This window comes from Phoenix dactylifera, chromosome 16, assembly GCF_051530095.1.
Source record: "Phoenix dactylifera cultivar Ajwa chromosome 16, Ajwa_hap1_PhDact_Kaust_v1.1, whole genome shotgun sequence".
Taxonomy (NCBI): domain Eukaryota; kingdom Viridiplantae; phylum Streptophyta; class Magnoliopsida; order Arecales; family Arecaceae; genus Phoenix; species Phoenix dactylifera.
In genome coordinates, this window is record NC_143205.1 from 1,544,048 (window position 1) to 1,567,873 (window position 23,826).

A 23,826-nucleotide genomic window follows, 5' to 3' on the forward strand; every position below is an offset into this window, starting at 1 on the left:
ATTACATTTGTAGACCACAATATATGATATGTAGAATGGAGAAAAGATCATCTGAGTTTTTGGTAGGTTCGCCTACTACTGCCTACTAGGTCTGGGGGTTAAAACAAGCTAATCCACTTATAATTGTGCTAGTCTTGGATAATATAAAACTAACTTGCTTATAACAAAACCCATCTAATCTATTTCAAAAAAGTTGGAGCAGTTTGGAAGGACAATTAAATATTTTGCCACCCATACATGAGATAATGGTTCATGATTGGTGCTGATGACCTGGGCTATAGTCTTGTCTCCACCTCATTTTATTAGATTTTCTCCCATCCTAAATATTATCATGAAAAAAAGGAAGTTGATATAGAAGGTTAAAGAAATTTAGAGGAGGTCAAAACATTAGAATATTTTGGCTAATTTGTTACAAACAACACAACAAAATACACTTTTAAAGTTCAAAGATAATTAGCTATCATTTTGGACTCCAACCATAATTTTAGTATTAAGAAAACCAATTAATGATATTAAAATTAGATTAAGAATCTTTTCTAGTATATTAGTATCATATTGCCACAATTGGACCAATATTTCATGCATTGTGTTGTTGAAATCATAACAATGACATAATCCTTGATACCAACCTATAATTCTATACCTCTTTAAAAATTTATCTAAAAAAATATAAAAATAGACTATATCATGTCACAAATTCCAAACTAACTGATTTTTTGTCTCATATTCCACTACAAAAACATATATCTTTTCTAGAATTCTACCAAAATAAAAGTTTTCTAATTTATCTTCTTTAATCAAAAATTTTGCCTATCCAAAACTCTTTTTATTAGAAGTAAGATTATATAATAAAAAAATCATAATTAAAAACATAAGTAATGTATGTTGTACTTAAAATAAAAGAAATCACTTTTCCACTATTTTTATTATCTCAAAAACTCAGGAATCACAAGTCCTCGATAAGCTCCTTCAAACAGTACACTAGTTCATTCTTTCATCTTCTTTTTTTTCTTGATATAAGATTCTTTCATTTTCTTCAAATAGTGATAAACTTTGACCATAAGTTAACAACGAAAGGAAAAATTGGCCATCTAAAAAGTCTCTTATTAACTTAAAATTTGAAACACAAAAAGGAAGTCCTTTTAAACTACAACTAAACTATAACTAGATCTAACGAGCTACAACTCGGATTTATAATGTCATTCCACTTGTGCATAGAGTTATTCCATCTAAATTATTCCAAAGTTTTTACAAAATGTTTTCCAATTTGACCGCCACTATAGTGCATTTTGCATTGGTTGGTCGAGGGAGTGGAATTATTTATCAATTTGAGGAAATATTACAAACTAATAATTGAACTTAACGTTGAGATTAAATCCAATTATTATCATATCTTTGAACTCGGATCCATTTTTGAGGAAATTGAAGTCAACTCTAGTCATTATCAATGCTTGTCCTATGTGATAATTAAGGGCCTATTTGGATACAAGCTCAAACTAGTTATCATACATAAAAAAAGAGTAAGTTAAGGAGAAAAGTTTTTTATCAAATCACTAAATATTTATAAATTTCTAGCCTCCAAATTTCATATACAAATGGCAAAATGTTTGTAATCTCTATATGGTGTGAATTAAGAGAAAATTTAACTAGAGGTACTTAATTAAGTGTTAGATTGCAAGCTCCATATAGATACTATAAATAGCCTACAAACCCTATAAGGATAAGTTGGTAGAAAATTACCTATAGGTCTATACTAGAGCAATTAATTATTTATAAGTTTATAATTTAAAAGTGGATTGGAAAGCTTTCTATATATTATTTGAATTTCGACAACTCAATCAATTTGCAGATTGAGTTACAGACGAAGCCCATTAAATACTTTTAAATTTTACAGGTCAAGTCGTAGGATCGATACAACTCAAGCACAAAATCTATAACTCATGCCATAGTGAAAATGACCATGTCACGAGCTACAAACTCGAGTCACCCTTTCTGCCTAACTTATCCATGACTCAGACTATCCTCCATCGCTCCACTCTATCTTTGATGGCCATCCCCTCTACAAGTCATCCCTCTCCTCTCCTTCATCACTTCCATCTTCTCTGGCTCTCGATCTCCTCCTCCATGATCCTCATTATGCAGCTTTTCCCCTCTCCTCAGTCTCCTTCCTTGCCTCCATCTTCCCTCCTCCTCCTCCATGCTCCCCTCTCCACAACTTTTCTCTCTCCATAGCTTTCCCCTCTGTAGCACCGAATCATTAAAAACTAGCCGTGATAAATAGTCAGCAACCACATTCTCTACTCCTTTTTTATCTTTGATAGTGATGTCAAATTCTTGGAGTAGAAGTATCCATCGTATTAAGCTTGGTTTGGCCTCTTTCTTATCCAGCAAATATTTTAGCGCTGCATGGTCCGTGAAGATAACAATAGGAGCACCAAGGATATAAGAGCAAAATTTGTCTAAGGCAAATATTACTGCAAGCAGTTCCTTTTCGGTAGTGGTGTAATTCATTTGAGCATCGTTTAAGGTTTTGCTTGCATAGTAAATGACATATGGCTTATTATCCTTGCGTTGTCCTAGGACAGCTCCTATCGCATAGTCGCTAGCGTCGCACATGATCTCAAAAGGTAGTGACCAATCGGGTGATCGTACGATGGGTGCAGTGCTAAGCATAGACTTCAACTTTTCGAATGCATCTTGACAGGTTTCAGTCCAATTGAACGGTGTATCAAGGGATAAGAGGTTACATAATGGTCGAGCTAAGACACTAAAATCCTTGATGAACCTCCTATAAAATCCGGCGTGACCCAAAAATGATCTAACATCTCTAACCATCTTGGGTGCAGGTAGCTTAGCAATTAAATCGATCTTAGCTCTATCTACTTCCATGCCCTTCGATGAAACAATATGTCCTAGGACAATTCCCTTTGGCACCATGAAGTGGCATTTCTCCCAATTCAGTATCAAATTCTTTTCTATACATCGAGCTAAGACTGCTTGTAAATGTGACAAGCAATCATCAAATGAGTCGCCAAAAACGAAAAAGTCGTCCATAAAAACTTTCAAAAACTTCTCGTTCATGTCTTCAAAGATGCTGAGCATGCATCTTTGGAATGTTGCAGGTGCATTACACAACCCGAATGGCATCCGTCGGAAAGCAAATGTGCCAAAAGGACAAGTGAAGGTAGTCTTCTCTTGATCTTCTGAAGAAATCTCAATTTGGTAATATCCCGAATAGCCATCGAAAAAATAATAGAAATCATGCCCTGCAACTCTCTCCAACACTTGGTCTAGGAAGGGTAGAGGAAAGTGATCCTTTTGTGTGACCAAATTCAGCTTTCGGTAGTCAACACACATGTGCCAACTCGTGGGGACACGAGTTGGAACTAGTTCACCTTGTTCATTTTCTACTACCGTCAAACCCGACTTCTTAGGAACGACTTGAGTAGGGCTTACCCACTTGCTGTCGAAAATTGGGTAAATAATACCCACGTCAAGCAACTTGAGGACTTCTGCCTTAACCACATCCCTCATCGTAGGATTCAACCTGCGTTGCATTTGCCTTGTGGTTTTAGTATTGTCCTCCAAATATATCCGGTGCGTGCAAATTAAAGGGCTAATCCCCTTCAAGTCGGCAATAGACCACCCTAAAGCTCCTTTATGATTCTTTAGAACACCAAGTAATTTTCTTTCTTGGTCATGATTAAGATCAGACGAGATGATTATAGGGTAAGTGTCCTGAAGTCCAAGAAAGGCATACTTGAGTTCCTTCGGCAAAGGTTTTAACTCGAGCTTAGGCACTTGCTCATGGGATGGTACTATCTTTGCTTCTCGAGGTGGCAACTGTTCAAATTTTTCTACTTTTGGTCTCCACCCATTGATCATCATGGCGTTCGAAAAATTCATACTAGGTTTGACCAACAAATCATCTTCATCGGTGCCATTAGAACACCAATCAATTAAACTATCGCCGGATGGATCGTTAAATGCTTCATCTAACAAATATTCTTCCGCGATGGTTTCAACCCAATCAACCTCCTTATTCTCTTCGTGATCAATTAGGTTGCTTGCAAACATTAAAAATGTTAAGTTCCAGGGTCATGTTACCAAAAAAAAGCTTCATGATGGCATTCCTACAATTAATCAATGCATTAGAAGTTGCAAGGAATGGACGTCCTAAAATGACCGGAATCTGAGACTGTGAGTTCGAAGCCGGATGTGTGTCCAATACGATAAAATCGACAGAAAAATAGAACTTGTCTACTTGGACCAATACATCCTCGATAATCCCCCTCGAAATTTTAACTGACCTGTCAGCTTATTGCAAAGTGACGGAGGTTGGCTTCAACTCACCTAGACCAAGTTGCTCATATACTAAATATGGCAACAAATTCACACTTGCCCTTAAATCTAACAATGCTCGCTCTATCCTAAAGTTGCCTATGATGCATGAGATGGTAGGGCAACCTGGATCCTTATATTTAGGAAGAATGTTGTGCTGCAAAATAGCACTCACATTTTCAGTTAAAAATGTCTTCTTCTTAACATTTAATCGGCGTTTGACAGTACACAAGTCCTTCAAAAATTTGGCATATGAGGGTACTTGTTTGATTGCATCAAGAAGAGGTATGTTGATCTTTACTTGCTTAAAATGCTCAAGAATTTTAGAATTAGGTTCGAGTTTTTGCAACGGCTTTAACCGTTGTGAAAAAGGTGAAGGAAAAGGACATTCAACTTTCTCGGTAGAAGTTGGGACCTTAACTTCTTCTTTGTCCCTTTCATCGGCTTTGGGAACATCAGAATTAGAAGTGACCTGTGGTCTCAATGGGACGGTCTGATTAATGACTTTTCCATTATGCAAAGTCATGATGTTCTTTGCATGTTCTGTATGCAAACTAGAAGGAGCCGTATTATTACTACCGTGCACTTGTGGGTTGGGTTGGGGTTGAGCTGGAAGCTTACCCTTCTCCTGAGTACTTAGGACGGTAGTCAACATTGACAATTGGTTCCTTATATCTTCAAAATTTTGGGTATTTTGGGCATTGATATCAGCTTGACTCTGCAGAAAAGATTGTATAGATTGCAAGGTACCCTCAATACTCGGCTTTTGAGGAGGTGGTGGTGCATAAGCCGGATGTGTAGATAGAGGAGTTGAATGGTGTGACTGTTGAGGATGATCGTTTCTCCACCTAAAATTTGGATGATTCTTCCAGCCAAGGTTATAGGTATTCAAGAATGGATCGTTATAAGACTTTTGGTAGGAGTTCATAGCATTTGCTTGATCGTGCAAGACTTCCTTGAATGCCAATATGGTGGGGCAATCTGTAGTAGTATGACCAGACATGTCGCAGATACCACAACACTTGTTTCTAAGCTCTATAGTCTTGATAGGTTCAACCTTTCTAAGCTCAATTTCTTCTACCTTCCTAGTGAGGACTGCCATTTTAGCATGAAGTTCATCCTCAGTTCTGAGGTTGTAAAGGCCTCACTAGTAGGCTTAGGCAAAGACTTATTATTTCTATCCCTGTTATCCCAAAGTTGGGCAGTCTCAGCAAGAGAATCCAAATACTCCCATGCCTCATCAGGTTATTTTTCTAAAAATCTACCATTGCACATGGTCTCTACAAATTGTTTCAACTGTAGAGATAAACCTTCATAAAAGAAGCTAATAGTTCTCCAAGTTTCGAACCCGTAATGAGGGCATGAGAGAAGAAGGTCTTTAAATCTTTCCCAACATTCATAAAATGTTTCATTATCTTTTTGTTGGAAATTGCTGATATGTCTTTTCAAAAAGTTGGTCCTTTGTGCGGGAAAGAACTTCTTCAAAAATTCTCTCCGCATATCTTGCCAAGTTCTTATTGATCTAGGTCGCAAGGAGTTTAGCCATGTTTTGGCCTTATCCTTTAGAGAGAAAGGGAACAATGTCAACTTGAGGACATCCTCGGTGACGTTTGGCACTCTAAATGTAATGCTCAATTCTTCAAAATCCTTTAAATGAAGATACGGACTTTCAGACTCTAACCCGTGAAACTTGGGCAGCAATTAGATTACCCCTGGTTTGATTTCAAAATGTCCTACATTATCAGGAAAAATTATGCATGAAGGCTGACTAGTCCTAGTCGGTTATAGGTATTGTCTTAGAGTCATAACATGGGGTTCACGTTCTCGATCGTGGTGACTCCCCGCATCTTCATTTAAATTAGACATCTCACAAGGTGTGAGATACTGCGAAGGAATTTCAGGGGTGTGTCCTAAGGGATGATCTAAAGTTATACGACTTAATCGATCGGTGTCGTCCCTATTCCACTTTAGCATGCAAAATATTTCTCTTCCCCTCTTTTTCTTTTTTTTTTTAAAAAAAATACAAGTACCACCTAAAGATATCTAAAACGACATCCTAATACAGTAAAACAAAAATCTATTCACAATCAAGCATGCATCAAAACATTACAGCTCAATTCCTAATGTTTTTTTCTTAAATTTCTAGACAGCTCCTAACTGGTTTGAAGAGGACACCTAAGCCTCCAATCCGGTCTAGTAACCTAGTCGACCAGGTAAGCTCCCAGGTAAGTGGAGGGGTCACGATGCGTTTAGCAAAGATCCCACTTAAAACCCACTTTCCTCGAACAAAGACTGTCTTCCTTAGAGGGACAAAGCTTGCCTAGACATCGACTGGGTCATAGAGCAAAATTGGTGCAACTTTCGGTGATCTTCGTCCTATTGAGCTCGAATGTCCTTAGGGGCCAACGTCTAGTTGATTTTAGTTAAGCTTAGGATATTTATGCACTGGGGTGATTTTTAGGCTAAGGACGAGTGATGAAATCCCAACCTTATTTTTTTTAAATGGGTTCAGCCCTTAAAATATTTTATGCTGATGCCTTATACTATATGCAACAATCAAAAGATTTTTCTTCTAATGTTTTATGACATGACATTAAATTATATTGAATAGTTGATCAAGCAAATTATTTATTCCCTCTTTTTTTTTTATTTTGAATGATCACCCTTGATCTTTTCTTAAAGTTTTTTTCTTTTTTTCAATTTTCAATTATCAACAAGGGTTAATAAGATATGATAACAATAAAATTCTAATTCTAAAAAAAATTTAAATACAGAAAATTCAAAACAGAAAGCAGCAAGGTTTCGTATTAATCTAATGGTCTTAAAAGTCTCAAAATATCAATCAAACCGTTCCGATTATTGAAAAATGCGTCTTGCACCAGCCGACCAAATTTGAGTCCAATCAGATGGTGAATTTCTCTGATATCAGAATTTGATGCAGATTGTGCAGGGAATAAAAACAGTAGTAAAGATTTAATTTTTTTTTCCGAAAGAAAAAGACTAACTACTAAGGTACTAATTATCTAAAATTATTCTAATAACTCAGCCTCCCCCGACAACGGCGCCAAAAACTTGATGCGTCACAGAAATGCTCTCCCAAGTGCAGGAGAATCGCACAAGTAGTATAACTCGGAAGTCCGAGATCGAATCCTCAGGGAACGAAATATATATGAGATTATTCAGTATAATTTTAGATTAATTAATTCAATAAGTTTGTGGATTAAGATGATGTTTTGCAAATAGAAAATAAATTAGTAAGTAGAGAATCGAAGTTTGGATAGATTAAGATGGTGTAGGGATCCAAAATCTCCTTTGATAATATCAAATTCATGCAATAAATTCTATGATTCTTTTGTTTTCTTTAAGAATTATAAGCAGATAAAATTCAATTATGGAGTATATTCTTGATAACATGAATTCTCTTTCTAAGTATTCAATGTGCCTTATAACGTCAACGATGAATCAAATAATTGAGGAAGACATGTATCAATAAGCATAAATCATAAAAGAATTTTCAACATATAAGAATCATGACATAATCAAAAGATAAATCGCATAAAGCAAAGGATTGGAATTTACATCATGAACTCGGTACATCAAAGGATCTTCCTTCCCCCATCACCTAGGACTTTAGCCTTTCATTAAAAACATTATCCTCCCTCTCATCATTTTTTTCTTTTCTTTTCGGAAAAACAGAGCCTCCCCTGTTTCTTCCCCTTTTTTTTTCTTTCTTTTTAAAACAGCTGAGGCTCTCTATTTTCTTTTTCAAAATGAGATATCCCCCGAATGAGCCTCCCTCCCTCTCCTTTATGCTCAACTCTCTCCCCCCTTTGTTTATTCTTGGAAAGCCAAACAAACCAAACGGAAATCCGAATCAAATTTGCTGTGATTCGGATGGGATTTTGTTGGAAGGCTGGAAATCCGCTGCTGTGAATGTGTGGGAGATTCAGTCGGATGGTAGAATCTGGGATGCGGGAGGAGCGGACGGCCGAGAAGAAGCTGGGCGGCGGATCCGGAAGCAAGGGAGCTGATCACGGCCGGATCCGATGCTGAGAACGGACGTGATCGAGGAGGCGGAAGGCTGGGCGGAGGCGGACGACCGGGCGGTGATCGCGGGCTCGGCATGCATCGCGGGCTCCACAAGCATCGTGGACGGCTGGAGAAGAAGGTTGCGGCGGGATCTTTGGCATGTGTCATGGGAAGAAGTTGATAGCAGAGGATTGCTCACGAACGGAAGGCTGGGAGGGAGCTGATCGTGGATTCCAAGAGCTGGGAGGTTGCTCATGGACGACTGATTGCTTGCTAATCCGGAAGCTGATTCGGAAGGGGTGGATGGAGTGGATGCATTGCGAGAGGAGCTGATCAGCTGGAATCGATTGAAGAAGAAGGAGCTTTGATCACGGAAGACGTTGATCGCGGAAATGGAGACGCGTGAGACGGAAGGAGACCACCATGCTGTGAATGTGGACCCTAAAATTGTGCACGGGATGATGCTGGGAGCTCTGATGTGGAAGAATTGCTTCGCGGACGGCTGGTTGGCACAGGAGAAGCGGACGGATGCGGGATGATCCAACGCGTGAGATCTGGACGCACGCTGGGATGGAGATGCTTGCGAACGGAAGGAGGATTGGACGTTGGCTCGTGGATGCCGTGACTCACTTGCGGGAGGATGGGTTGCACGAGGGCTCCATCGGAATGAGATGCACGGGCTACTGGGAATCGGTTGCAGTGAACTAAGCAGCTGAACTTAGCCTCCTTCTAGTGTGCAACTGGGGTTGACCCATACGGTTGGCTAGTCATCCGCAGTGATGCATCTTTTTGGACCCAATGCGCATTTTTGCTTTGATTTACGATCACTTGCACCCCACAAAAATATAATAATAATTCAACACTTTTATCATTATTTATTAGCAATAATACTAATTTAAGTGATGTGTAAATCGCACTTTTGTGCTCTCATCACAAGTCTAGGAGGAAAAAAGTATGGTTTTGTAATTGTGGATGACTTCTCTAGATATACATGGGTGTCATTTCTTGCACATAAAAATGAAGTGTTTTCAACCTTTTTGAAATATTACAAGAATGTTATACTGAGAAGGATCTTACTTTAGTTGGAATTCATAGTGATCATGGAACCGAATTTGAAAACCAACACTTTGAAGATTTCTGTAATGATAATGGTATTTCTTATCAATTCTCAGCTCCTAGAACGCCTCAATAAAATGGGGTTGTTGAGAAGAAAAAAAGGACTTTGGCAGAAATGGCTCGCACTATGTTATGTGAGTCAAATCTTCCAAAGTACTTTTGGGCTGAAGCCATTAATACTGCTTGCTATATTTTAAACCGAGTTTTAATTCGTCCAATTACAAAGAAAACTCCTTATGAACTTTGGAAAAATAAGAAACCAACTGCCAAACACTTTAGAGTTTTTGGTTGTCGATGCTTTATCTTAAATAATGGCAAGGATAATCTAAGCAAATTTGATGCCAAATCAGATGAGGGTATCTTCTTAGGATACTCAACATCTAGCAGGGCATACAGAGTCTTCAACAAGCGAACTATGGTTGTTGAAGAATCAATTAATATTATTTTTGATGAGACTGATAGAGAATTCTCTAGAAGAGAAAATATTCATAATGATGATACAGGCATACTTGAGATTGAAAAGCTGAACATTAATGATGTACCAAATCAAGAAAAAGAAGGAGCATCGAAGGAGGATGAGGAAGAAAAAGAAGATGATCAAAATCCACCTCAATCTCAAGACCTACCTAAAGAACGGAGGTATGCGCATGGACACCCTAAAGATCAAATAATAGGTGATCCATCAGATAGGGTGAGAACTCGATCCTCTTTATGAAATGTTAATAATTATCTAGCCTTCGTATCACAAATAGAACCTAAAATATTTGAAGATGCAGAAAATGATGAAAATTAGATTAATGCAATACAAGAAGAACTAAACTAATTTGAAAGAAACAATGTATGGACATTAACAGAAAGACCTAAAAATAATACAGTCATTGGAACCAAATGGGTCTTTAGAAACAAGCTAGATGAAAATGGAGTAGTAATAAGGACAAAGCTAGATTAGTAGCTAAGGGTTATAATCAAGAAGAAGGAATATATTTTGATGAAACCTTTGTCCCAGTTGCCAGGTTAGAAGCAATTAAACTACTACTTGCATTTGAATGTCACATGGATTTAAAATTTATCAAATGGATGTAAAAAGTGCATTCTTAAATGGATACATATCAGAGGAGGTATATGTAGAGCAACCTTCCGGATTTGAAAATCATGAATTTCCAAACCATGTGTTTAAGTTGCATAAGGCACTATATGGCTTAAAGCAAGCACCCAGAGCATGGTATGAAAGGTTAAGTAAATTTCTTCTAGATAATGATTTTAATGGAGGAAATGTAGATAAAACAATGATTTTAAAGAAAAAAGATAAAGATCTTCTAGTAGTCCAAATATACGTAGATGACATTATATTCGGTGCTACTGATGAATCGCTTTGCAAGGATTTTGCTAAGTTGATGCAGGAAGAGTTCGAGATGAGCATGATGGGAGAACTCAATTTCTTTCTCGGACTTCAGATCAAGCAAACCAAGGAGGAAATCTTCATCAACCAAGCTAAGTATACAAGAGAAATACTTAAGAAATATAAGATGAAGGAAAGCAAAGCTTAGGGAACTCCAATGGCAACCTCTAGCAAGCTTGATCGTGATGAAAAAGGTAAGAGCATTGACACTAAATATTACAGAGGTATAATTGGATCATTGCTCTATCTTACTGCTAGTAGGTCTGATATATTGTTTAGCGTGTGTATATATGCTAGATATCAAACAGAACCTAAGGAATCATATTTTAATGCTGTTAAAAGAATTCTAAGGTGCTTAAAAGAAACATACAATATAGGCCTTTGGTATTCTAAGGAATCATGTCTTGAATTAACTGCTTACCCAGACGCTGATTTTGCGGAATGTAAGTTAGATAGGAAGAGCACTAGTGGCACATGCCAATTTTTAGGGACTAATCTAATCTCATGGTACAGTAACAAACAAAATTCAGTAGCATTGTCAATGGCTGAGGCCGAATACGTTGCTGCTGGATGTTGCTGTGCACAAGTATTATGGATCAAGCAGCAATTGAAAGACTATGGAATCAAACTTGATAAAATTTTCATAAAATGTGATAATACAAGTGCAACTAACTTATCCAAAAATCCTGTACAACACTCAAGAATTAAACACATTGAAATAAGACACCATTTCATTAGAGATCACGTACAAAATGGGAATATAAGTCTTGAGTTTATCAGCACTAAGAAACAACTAGCGGATTTATTTACAAAACCTCTAAGTGAAGATAGATTTTGTATGCTTAGAAGAAAATTAGGAGTATGTGACCCCTTTGCTTAGAAAAAAGTTCAATTGTTCATAAGGCACCTCTCTTATCTCTAAGATTCCTCATGAGATTCTAAACGATGCTCAAATGATCAAAATTGAACTTCCCTCATCAGAATTGTTGATCCTATGGGTCAAATTTAATTTGGAAAAATTATGGGTGAGACTGTGCTCGAGCCGACTCAAGGACTTAGTTGAGTCGACTCGGGGTCGAGCCGACTCGCGGTAAAAGCATGAGTCGACTCGAGATCGAGACGACTTATTCATAAAGGCGGAACGACTCAAAGCGTTTTTTTTTTTATTTCAACTCCTTCTCCTCTAGCCCACAAACCCTTCATAGCTCACCATTGCAAAAAACCCTAGGATCCATCTTAGTTGTCTTCTCAATTCTCCCTAGATTTCACGAAAATAGGTCCAAGAAAACAACTCGCCATGAGGAAGAAGAGATCCGCTAGGGCACTGACTGAGGAAAGAAGAACCAAGCATAGAAATGATGCTCCGCTCCGTGAAGAACCTAGGGTTGCCGCAACACCCTCATCTCTAGTCCCATCTTCCGCTCCATCACCAAGATCTTGTGCGGGAAAAGTAGCGATGACCGGTAGAAGGATTGATTTTGAGTTCTTAGAGCAAGAGGGATTCCAAATAGGGCAAAAACTTAAGGATCTTGGGAGGGGGTATCTTAGCTCAACCTACCCGGATCTAGTCAGAGATTTTTACGGTTCCCTGAAAAGAGGCTCAAGAGGTTTTGTATGCACAGTGAAGGGGAAAGAAATATTAGTAGATGAGCACCTAATCTCCCAAGTTTTGAAGATGCCCACTGATGGTCCAGCCCCGACAGTGCATGGGAAAAAGGAATCTGCTCTAAAGGCAATCCTAGGGAGAGACGAGGTGAATCCATTAGAGGTCATCTCTGCCAATCAATTGTCAGAGGAAATAAGGCTGCTACATCACATTATTGGTAGAATCCTATTCCCTAAAACTGGTAGATTTGACTTTATTACTGAAAGAGAAATCATTGTAATGCGTTGTGTAATTGAGGGTATGCCTTTGAATTTGCCCAAGATGATGATGCTGTATATGAGTGAAGCGGCTAGTAAGGCCAAGGCTAGCTTACCTTATGGAATGGCACTTACATTGATATTTAGGGAGTTTGAGGTCCAAATATCTAATGAGGAACCCAAAAAACTTTTGTACAACACTGATGTCTACACTAGAAAGTCACCACGCAGAATGGGTTTTAAAAAAATAGAAGAAAAATGGGAGAGGAGAGACTTTGGGAAGCACCCACTAACTGAAGGAGAACCTAGTGGAGCTCAGCCGGAAAGCTCACGCAGATCCTCCTCACCCACTCCAGCTGCATCCATTCCACCCCCTACCTCCACAGACCAGCCAGCTACATCCTCTCTTAGGTTAGAGGAAGATTAACTACGGATGTTGGCTAGCTTCATTATGGACGAAGCAAATGCTAGAAGCTGGGCTGAGAATGCCCAGTTGTCTGAGAGAATTACTCTGATTGAAAGGGACATAAAGATCATCTTTAATGAGGTTACACTTATCTCTGAGACGGTTACTGCTACTAACCAGAGTGATATGTCTGATCTTGCTAGGGAAGCAGCTCTTTTGAGAGGAAAAATTGAACAAGGCCTTCAAAGAATTGAAAGAATCATAGAGGGTTTCACACTTGCACAAGGAGACACACTCAACAACATATTGTACTCCTTGAGCAGTATCATAGGAAGACTAGATCTACAAATTGCAGTAGCTCAGCCTACTCAGCCTACTCGACCCACTAAGAAATGATCTTCTTCCAAACATGTGAACATCCCATCCAATGAAGAATAGTCTAAGTGTGCTGAAAAGTCTTTTTGTAATCTTGTAATATGTTTTGAATGAATACAAGACTCACCTTCAGTACTATCTCTTTTAGCAAATTGTTTTTGGTATTGCTTTTGTGAGATATGAATGGTTATAAGCATCTAACCTAACAAGTATTATAAAAAAAAAAAACTTCAAATAAAAGGTTAAAACAAAAAAGGGGAGAAGAAACATAAACAAGGGGTCAAATAAGGGGGAGCCTTATAAAATGAAAGAAAGCAAAAGGAGGCAGAAAATTTTAATTTGACACAAATAATTTGATACCAAAGTAAGGGGGAACATTTAAATATTGATCTGATTATTAATGCATAATTATGTTTTAGTGATCACTTCAATTTCAAATTGCTATATACTATCTTGATTTATCTTCTACATAACACTTCACTTGCACAATATCTGGCTTACACTTAATGTTTTGTAATCATCAAAAAGGGAGAGATTGATGATCCCAGTGTGATTTTGATGTTTACAAAGCCATTAAGGACATGTTATTGTACTAATGAGTTTATGTTCAGTGTTTCAGAAAAATGTCGAAATAATTCAAGATAAATTAGCAAGAACTAATTTGAAAAGACTTTAGATCAGTAAATAGCCAAGAAACAGTCCTCGAGTCAACTCAAGAAGGGTTCGAGTCGACTCTGGCACAAACAGGAATGTCGGCACACTTCTGGCACGCTAAGGAGCCGACTCATGTTTGAGCTCGAGTCGACTCCATCAAAGTGCGAGTCGACTCCAAAAGATCAAGAGACGACTCCCTTCACAATGAGCTAAAAGACTAAAATCAGAAACAATGGCCAAGTCGACTCATGAGAAGCTCGAATCAACTCTCTGACACACTCTCAGAGAAAGACAGAAATCTGATTTTGGGATGAACAGTGGCCGAGTCGACTCTAGGATACATCGAGTCGACTCCCTGAGAAAAGACAAAAACTTAGTTTTCTGTTGAACAGTGGCCGAGTCGACTCCAGGAGACATCGAGTCGACTCCCTGAGAAAAAACAGAAACTTAGTTTTTGGTTGAGGAGTGGCTGAGTCGACTCTAGGAGACATCGAGTCAACTCCCTGAGAAAAGACAGAAACTTGGTTTTCGGATAAAATAGTGGCCGAGTCGACTCCTTGAGAAAAAGACAGAAACTTGGTTTTCGGATGATCAGTGGTCGAGTCGACTCCTGGATACATCGAGTCGACTCCCTGAGAGAACAACAGAAGAGCGATTTTTCGGATGAATAAGGGCTGAGTCGACTGCAGAAATCATCGAGCCGACTCACTCAAAGAAAGAAGCTCAGATAAACAGTTAGGCGAGTCGACTCTAGAAAAGCCCGAGTCGACTCCACTGATGAACGACAGAAGATCAGTTATAAAGGACCCAAACTCGAGTAGACACCTCAGAAGTTTGAGTCGACTCCAAGTCTATACGAGCCGACTCGAAGTTTACACGAGTCGACTCCAAATCGACTAGAAGCTCTAACGGATACATTTTCAAAAGAACAGTATGGAGGAAAAAGATTGGTAACGGCTATATTTTTGTGTCTAACGAATAGTAATGCATTCCCTCCTACTCAGAGATTATAAAAACAAAGGATTCAACAAGGAAAAACAACAAGAAAGAAAAAGAAGTGAAAAAGAGTGTTCAAAGAATACAATCAAGAGCTTGAGTCAAATAGATTTTTCGTTTTTTTGTGAGCTATTAGAGTAAGGAGCTAAGCAAATTAGAAAAGCATTCAAAGAAGAGATCCACCAACAGTCAATCTCAGGCTCAACTCGGCACAATTCTCTCATCAACAAAAATCTAAAATGCCATCAACCATTGCTCAACCTACTGAGTTTGCTTTTATTTTAAACTGAGCAATAGTTGTTTTGTATACATTTCAATCCCTTAACTTTTGGTTAGGTTTGTTGGTGATCCCGCGAAAACCAACGGTTAGGTTTGTTGGTGAGCCTGCAAAACCAACGGAAAGGTTAATTGGTGATTCCGGAAAACCAATTGTAAGGTTTGGATTGTGAGCCTGGGAAAACAATCCAACTGTAATCAGGCAGATTATAGTGAATTCCCAAGAAGAGTCTTGGGGAGTGGACGTAGGTGCTTTGGAGTACACCGAACCACTATAAAATCTTGTATCTTTGTGTGTGTGACTATTATCTCTATCTTTGAGTTTTATATTTGAGCAAGTACTTAGGATTAATTTCATTCTGCTGCACCATCAAGAGTTAAAATTGGAAAAACCCAATTCACCCCCCCGCCCCTCTTGGGTTGTCACATTTGGGCAACAAGATAACCTACAAATATTATAAGCATAAGTTGATAAAAAATTACCTATAGGTCCATACTAGAGCATTTAATTATTTATAAGTTTCTAATTTGAAAGTGGATTGCAAAGCTTTCTATATGTTATTTGAATTTTGACAACTCAATCAATTTACAGGTTGAGTTGCAGGAGAAGCTCATTGAATACTTTTAAAGCCTACTGGTTGAGTTGTTGGACCGATACAACTCAAACACAAAAATCTAAAACTCATGTCATGGTGAAAATGACCATGTCACGAGCTGCAAACTTGAGTCACCCTTTCTGCCAAACTTATCCATGACTCAAAGTATCCTCCATTGCTCCGCCCTCTCTTTGATGGGTACCCCCTCTACAGGTCATCCCTTTCCTCTCCTTCGTCACCTCCATCTTCGCCTGCTCTCTATCTCCTCCTCCATTATCCCCTTTATGTAGCTTCCCCTCTCTCCTCGATCTCCTTCCTTGCCTCCATCTTCCCTCCTCCTCCATGCTCCCCTTTCTACAACTTTCCTCTCTTCGTAGCTTCCCCCTCCCCTCTCCTTCTCCTCCTCAATCTCCCTTTCCCTCCCCTTTCTACTTCACCTCTGCACCAGTTACCTTCCCTCTTCACTTTCCCCTCTGTCTCTTTCATCCTTTCCTTCTCCTCCATCACTAATAACCTCCATAATTATCACTGTTTTTTACCTCATTCGTCTCCACTTCCTTCCACTCCTTCGCCTCCCTATCCACTTTCTTCCGCCTCCTTCTCTCTCTCTCTCTCTCTCTCTCTCTTTTTGAAGCAGATGAATCATACAATTCTAGTACAGATACATCCAATAGGTTCAGAAAAAAAGCAGATCTCGGAGCGCTCTGGGCAACTCCCCCTCTCCAACCCACAAGGTGCCTCTAGAGTGACTGGCCACATACGAAGCCACCCAATCCGTGACCCCATTTATCTCTCTAAAAATACATTTGACCTGGAGGGCCATGCCTCCACTCGATATAGCCCGAATGTTCCGAAGTAGTGGTTGGCCCCCTCCACCTCCGCTGGTATCATCCTGAATCCATCCAATCATAATAGCTGAGCCTCCCTCGAGTATGACAAAGGAGACCTGCAGCACACACCGAGTATAGCTTAGGCCGGCCCATGCCACCCTCAGCTCTGCTCCGAAAATTGAAATATCAAAGATCTGGCAGCCTCCTGCAACCACCACCCTAGAGTCTGGACCTCTAATGACAAAGCTAGCACCCCCTTCTCTTCTCTTTCCCTCTCGTCTCCATTGTTCCCTTGTCATCTAACTTCACCTCTCCTCCATAATAGCGAGATTTAATCTCTTGCATTTTGCGTTGACAATGTATCTTACTTATAAGATTTCAAACAAAACCTATGTGAATCAAGTTATTGGAAAATTACATATTTATCCTTGATTCAAATTTTAACTATTTACATGTTTAAGTTATAAGTTGTATATAAATTATGTAGTCTTTTTTATGGAGTGAATTAAACTTAGCAAGAGCTCCTTAATAAAGAATTTAATTATTTATAAGATTGTAATCACTAGTTTTGTATAAAGACATCACCATAGAGATAGAGATAAATTGTCCTTGATTAACTCTTTAATTATCTATAGGGTACCAAATTCTAACTTTCAATTTTTAGTAAATAGAAATCAAACCAAGTAAAACAACTTTCAATTTTATAATACTAACTATAGATAACCTTATAATATTGATATAATAGTAGTGCAGAAAATAAACCTTTACCTTTCAATGCAAGAGCCCTCATTTATAAGGTTATACTTATGGCTTTTCTTCACATGTATAAGACATCTGCATCTTTTTTGTTGAAAGAGAAGAATTTTATTATCTTTTTCTAATTGGTAGCAATAATTTTACCAATTCATCTAATACCATTAATACTTTTCATACCAAAGATGAAAATAATTAAGAAATAGAGCTTTATTAATAGAACAATTAAATTTTAATCTAGAGGAAAATTTAGTTACCAAAACTCGAACAGAATAATACACAAGCAAGAGAGTCCATAAATCAAATTCAAGCCTAGAAGACAAATCACACTGATAGGTATAGTTAAGAATTCAAGTGTTTCTCACAAGATGCAATGGCCTAAACTTTGCATATATATCGTGTTAATATGAAAATGTTATGCCGAAACCTCACTATTGCAATATTAGGTTGGTATAGAACCAAACTGACCTGAACTTTACAACGGCCTGGCCCGATATAATACGTATTAACTGGAAGAGACATGCACAATATGACACTTCAGTTCTTAGATCATATATATACTTATATCCAACGGCTTCACACTCACGGACTTCAAAAATTTGTTTAAAGCAGCTAAGTTGAGCTCCAATCTATGGGTAGTCCTACAAGAGATGGCGACAATAGTGGCAGTTTCGTTAAAGTAAAATTAAACTAATAAGACAATTAATGAAATAAATCTTCTATATACGTGGTAGGGGGGATGTGGGAGTGAACAAAAAAGGTATAGCCAAGAGCAGTTCTCTCTCTCTCTCTCTCTCTCCCCATCCCCTCTCCCACACCCCACCTATGACTTCCTTCCTCCATTTTTCTACTAAGCTCTATCTCATGCTACTCTGTTCAAAGAAAGTTCGATATGAGGCAATGAAGGCTATTTAACAGGTTTGATTTCTATTTCAATTGATTGTAGTTTTGCATGCGTAGTTTGAATTTTAGATCTAAAAACGCAATCCCAAATAATCATATGGAGCTTTCTAAACTTTCTTAAATTTGGATCTACATATTTAGGATTCAAGATTTTGTAGTACTTTCAAAAGTTTCTTGCCCCTTTCTAATATTGTTATCTTAAACTTTTAAGGTCTTCTATTTTTTTATTTTTTTGAATTAAGGGATTTTTTTCTCATCCAAACAAGTTCAAAATTTAATGCTATACATTGTACAATTCACATTTTTAGATTTTATATTGCATTTTTGTCACTTGTATTATTTTAATATTTTTGAAATCATTGATTGATTTTCCAGTTTCAGCATTCTTGAATTTAATTTTTTACATCAATTGTTGGTTGGTTAACTAAAGTATGTCAAATCATTTAGGAAGTGATCAAAATTTCTTGTTATATTATGATTATCTTCTACTAGAATAAGAAATAAAGAGGCTATTTTTATTTGTAAACTTTACTAAGTTCAAGAATATATATTTCATCATAATAATTCAACTATCTTTTCTATAGCAAAAAAATGTAGAGAAAAATAATAGAAAATTTAGGTCCATTGCATTCTTAGAGAAAAATATATGTACAAGATTAAACTTCCTCATATTATATTTATTTTTTTCAAATATTAGCATTTTTTATGCCTTCAAACCATTCCAAAAATAATTATTTTATCTAAAATGTCTACATGAGAATGCAAATAGCTTTTTCTCATGAGAATATGGTCGATCCTCCGATCTCCACATGTTTTCTATCCATTTGAGAGAATTTTTACATTTTATAAATGTTACTTCTTAAGCTTGACATTCTGTATAAGAGAATGATGCATGATTTTGGATAATATAAAGTGTATATTATTGATTGCACGTATAATTTATCAATATATAGGATAAGAAAATATTTCTATACATACATTTATGAATGTCTTAGCAGTCTAAGTTTCAAGAGACTTTTAGTATAGTTCATGTAACCAGCATACTAATATAGGTTTGACATTCTTATGTACATTTATCAATCTTTTGGTATGCACTATCTTGTGCTGAAGTCCAATATCAAATGTTATGGTTGTTTTATAAATATCATTATGAAATTAGTAGATTGTGCAAATCTAATATGTATATGTATTTTCTTACCTTTAGTGCTCATGTATGAATCTTCCCTAATTTATACTCAATAAATATTTCATAGAAAGAGAAAGAAAGCATGGGAGTATTTAGCTTTTTTCTTTTACATTTTGGTTGTTAAAAGTTTTACTTTATAATGATAGTTTTTTCAAACTAGTTACTCTCATTTATTTACCCAAAAATTATGCTTCTCCTAAAACTAACTTATACTTTCTCCTTTCATCTTTCTATGCAGCAACAACCAGATTCTCTATCTTAAGAAAAGGAGGTACTTAAGAAAAGGAATCGATAAAAGCCCACACGCACTTCCATTTGATTTAGCAATATACCCATACAATCACACTGAATGAGGTAAAGGCATCATCCTAGCATAAAAGGACTAAGCCCTAGCAAGATTGAAAGAGCAAAGAGTGAGAAACTAAAGATAGGACTAGGTGCATAAACAAGTGTTGACTCCAAAGATATAATCCTTCACCTTCTCCCATACATTTGATGTGATTTAGAGATTACCATACTCACACTTGGCAAGATCTTCAGTTCAATGAACATGGACAATTTTCCGACCAACCTTTGGTCAAATAAAGAAGCCTCTGCTATTACGACCATTAGCAACCTTATTCCAACACCACTCCAACACCATGGCTCACTCACCCTTCCAACTCAACAATCTATGAATGAAGTATTGGAGGAAAATTGGAGTAATCAGCAACCTTTGTGGCAGCAATACCATGAGAATGCTCAAAATAGCTCCAATCAATCCTCCCCTGATGAGATCACCTTAGAGGATCTCCTTGTCAGTTGGGGAGTAGTTAAGAAAGGGCAGAACTCTTGCTCAATCTTTTGCCAGCCATCACCACCAAATATGTATAATACATCTAGCTTTCCAACTCATCAAATGGGTGAACTATTAGAAAAAAATCAGGGTGATCAACAATCTTTATGGAAACAACACCGAGAGAATGCTCATAATAGCTCCTGTCAATCCTCTATTGGAGAGATAACATTTGAGGATTTTCTTATAAAATCTGGCATAATTCTAGAACGGCAAAGCTCCTATAAAACCTCTTTCCACCCATCACCACCAACTATATATGATACATCTAGCCTCCAAATGGGTCTAGAAGGGACAAGTTTTGGCCAAGTGGAGATGATAGCATATGGAGACCATTGGGGCCCTGGAAGTGTTATGAGTGGTGTGGGCCCAGGAGGGATATTTTATGAGAAAGGGTGGATGGACATGACGAAGATTAAGGGCAATGAGCAAATGGTGGAAGATGTGGACCATCAAAATCTTGAAAACATCATGAGTAAGGCATGGCAAACAAAAATGTGCTATAATACAGGAGGAAGGATGGTGATCACAGAGATTGGAGCACAACAAAATAAGATGGATAATGAAGGCCATCTTGGAAGGGCCATGAGAGAGGTATCCCTAGAAGAGATGTGCTTCAGTGGGGTAGGGAGCATAGGGACCAAAAGAGTCGAGGAACAACAATTGGGTATGGGATCATCAGTGACCCCGATATCAATAGATAGTCTAATTATCGAGCCTAAAACATATAATGATAAGGAAATGGTATGGGATAGGAGTGGCAAGCGAAAGCGCAAGGTGTACAAAACAAAAGAGAAGGAGATGGAGAAAAAGATGAAAGACAAAATCAAGAATCGGGAGTCTGCTTCACGCTCTCGCGCTAGAAAAGAGGTACGAGCTTATCCTTAATTAAATAAAAAAATAATATATTTATTTTCTTGACGCACTTTAATATCACATGATGTTGTTGCATGATCATACTTTCAACATAATTTCTCAAAGCCTATGGTTTATAATAAATTTCTGACAATTTTTGGTCGGCATACATACTTGTTCAATTAAATGAAAAGTCATGGTTGATTTTGCCGACAAATAATATCAGTAAGTTCTTGCTACAAATAATTGCTACCTACCTCATTTTGAGATGTAGATACATACTAGGTATCTTAAGATGCATGTTTGTTATGTTAGGAGACTAGAATGCATCAAATGCCTCCTAGCATGCATCTCATGGTGGGTTCGATGTCATCATTACTAGTGAAAATTATTGTTCTCTCAAGTAGTGAAGAAAATTCAATTTTGGAAGGAACTGTATTTGGGTTCCTCATAATATATAAGATATGGATTCCTCTACTCTTAGAATATAATATGCTCCTACTTGTCAAACATGAGACCTAGGATATATTGACCAAATCTAACATTTCTAGGGAGAATTTTTAAATACCTACCAAACCCCAGCTTTTGAAGTGGGCTTGTGCTTTCTTATTGCTATTTTAGGGCATGAATAAAGAATTAACTTATGGGATGCTTAAATTAAAAGCATGTATATATATATATCTCTTATCTTGCTATCCAGAAAAAAGCGAGGGGCTTGACCAGAAGCCAGTCTGCCCTATTTGCGTTAAGAATGTATGTGGAAACCAAACCAAGGGGTTTGAATCAATTTTTCCTCCTACATCTATGATATTTGAAAGCATTTAAAGGCTATAACCTAAAGAATTCTAAAAAATTTGAATACATAGAATTCCTTGACCATTATCCCATTTGCCATCTCCTATTCATATCACAGTCAACAACATGGGATGTATTCAAGATCAAACCAGATGAATTCTCTTCTCAAAACCACACTGTATTTAGAAAACTCCCACCTATGAGTATCCCCAGCTCCCACTATCATCTCCTTTATTTTCAAGCTTTCTTCCTTGATCTCCATCTTGTTCTTTTGCTCGCCATTCTTTGTTCTTTAAGCTACATATAATGCCAATGTACTCCAATTGTTTTGTGTGTGGTCACTCTCCCATTGGTGGAATGAGTCTCCAAGGCCACTCCAAAAATAATCTTGCATGAGGTGGCTTCATGTGATGACATTCATGAGGAAATAGAAGAGGTTTCTTTCTCCTTTTAGAGTCTTAATTAAGAGAGCAAAACAAAAAAAAAGATGCAGGAAATAGTATGTTATATATATATATATATATTGATCTTTAGTTGTTAGAGTTGTTGCATCATATTTACTTTAGAAGGGAAGGTAAGTGACGAGATATCTTTAGTTTTTGGAGTAACAATTCATTTAATGTAAGCTCTTCAAGAGGGATTATTGGATGTCTTACTTCTTAAGAAGCTTTCTTTTTGCGGTAAAATTACGTTTTTTTTCTTAATTTGTTTTGACCTTCACTTTGCGAAATGTACATAGGCTTACAGGATGGATTTGGAATGGAGGGTTAATCAACTTAACAATGAGAATACTCGATTAAAAAGGGATCTCGAGGAGCTAAGAACAGAGACGGTATGATTTCTTTACCACCATTCCTTTTCTTTAAGAGAACAGATCCTTTGCAGTGCACATGCAGCACCGCAGAGTACTGTGCATCCCTAGATGGCCACCATCAGAAGATGAATGGCAATCAAACAAAATAGTCCATGAGCACATGTCGTGTCATAGATATCATACATTGTTTGATGGTCATCTATCTCCTAACGGCGGCCATCCAGGGATGCACAATCGCACCATAACAGATCTTGGTTGTTTCTCTAAATCTTTCGGTGTGAGTTTAAGTTATTGCCTTTTTGACCAATTTTAGTTTCCAAAAATTAGTAACTCATTAAAGAAATTGGTCCCTCATGCATTTGATGGCAGCTCCAAAAGCCTATGGACAAGCAGGAAAATACCAACGATGGAAAGACTGATCATGCATGTCGTCGTTGTAACAGCTGCCCGTTCTAAGATGTTGCCACTGTCAAATAGCTGCCATCCTGCTATTCTTACCGGTCTTCTTGTATGGAGTGTAGGCAGCTCATAAGAGTAACAATTGCAAGGTGTTTTACTTATCGAACTTCGGTAGTTTTAAGCTTGAGTAGAAAAAAAATAAGGAGTACAAATCATAAACCTATCAGCACTCTATCCCTAATTGTTGGTTAATTGTTCTTGAATAAATGTATGTTTTAGTTTATTTTTGTAAAAAGTCAGTGGCATCTCTTTATTAAATCTTATGACTTTTCAAAGATCCACCAAACCAAACTCTTGGGACTAACCATAGTCATAAGGTGGACTGAACCAAGGAATTAGTCATTA

The 23,826-nt window shown here is 37.5% G+C and overlaps 1 protein-coding gene and 1 non-coding gene across 2 annotated transcripts; both read left to right on the plus strand.

Annotated features, from left to right (window-relative positions):
- The first annotated feature begins 5,686 nt into the window (after window positions 1-5,686).
- LOC120104364 (small nucleolar RNA R71) lies at window positions 5,687-5,795 on the plus strand. Its single transcript, XR_005506771.1, has one exon. It is a non-coding gene; the product is annotated as a small nucleolar RNA R71 (small nucleolar RNA).
- Window positions 5,796-18,271: 12,476 nt separating this feature from the next.
- Window positions 18,272-23,539, plus strand: LOC120104162 (uncharacterized). The gene is made up of 4 exons (XM_039114719.3): window positions 18,272-18,552; window positions 19,962-21,428; window positions 22,948-23,040; window positions 23,392-23,539. Exons 2-4 carry the CDS (start codon window positions 20,268-20,270, stop codon window positions 23,476-23,478), a joined length of 1,341 nt encoding a protein of 446 aa, XP_038970647.2. The 5' UTR covers window positions 18,272-18,552; window positions 19,962-20,267; the 3' UTR covers window positions 23,479-23,539.
- Window positions 23,540-23,826: the final 287 nt, after the last annotated feature.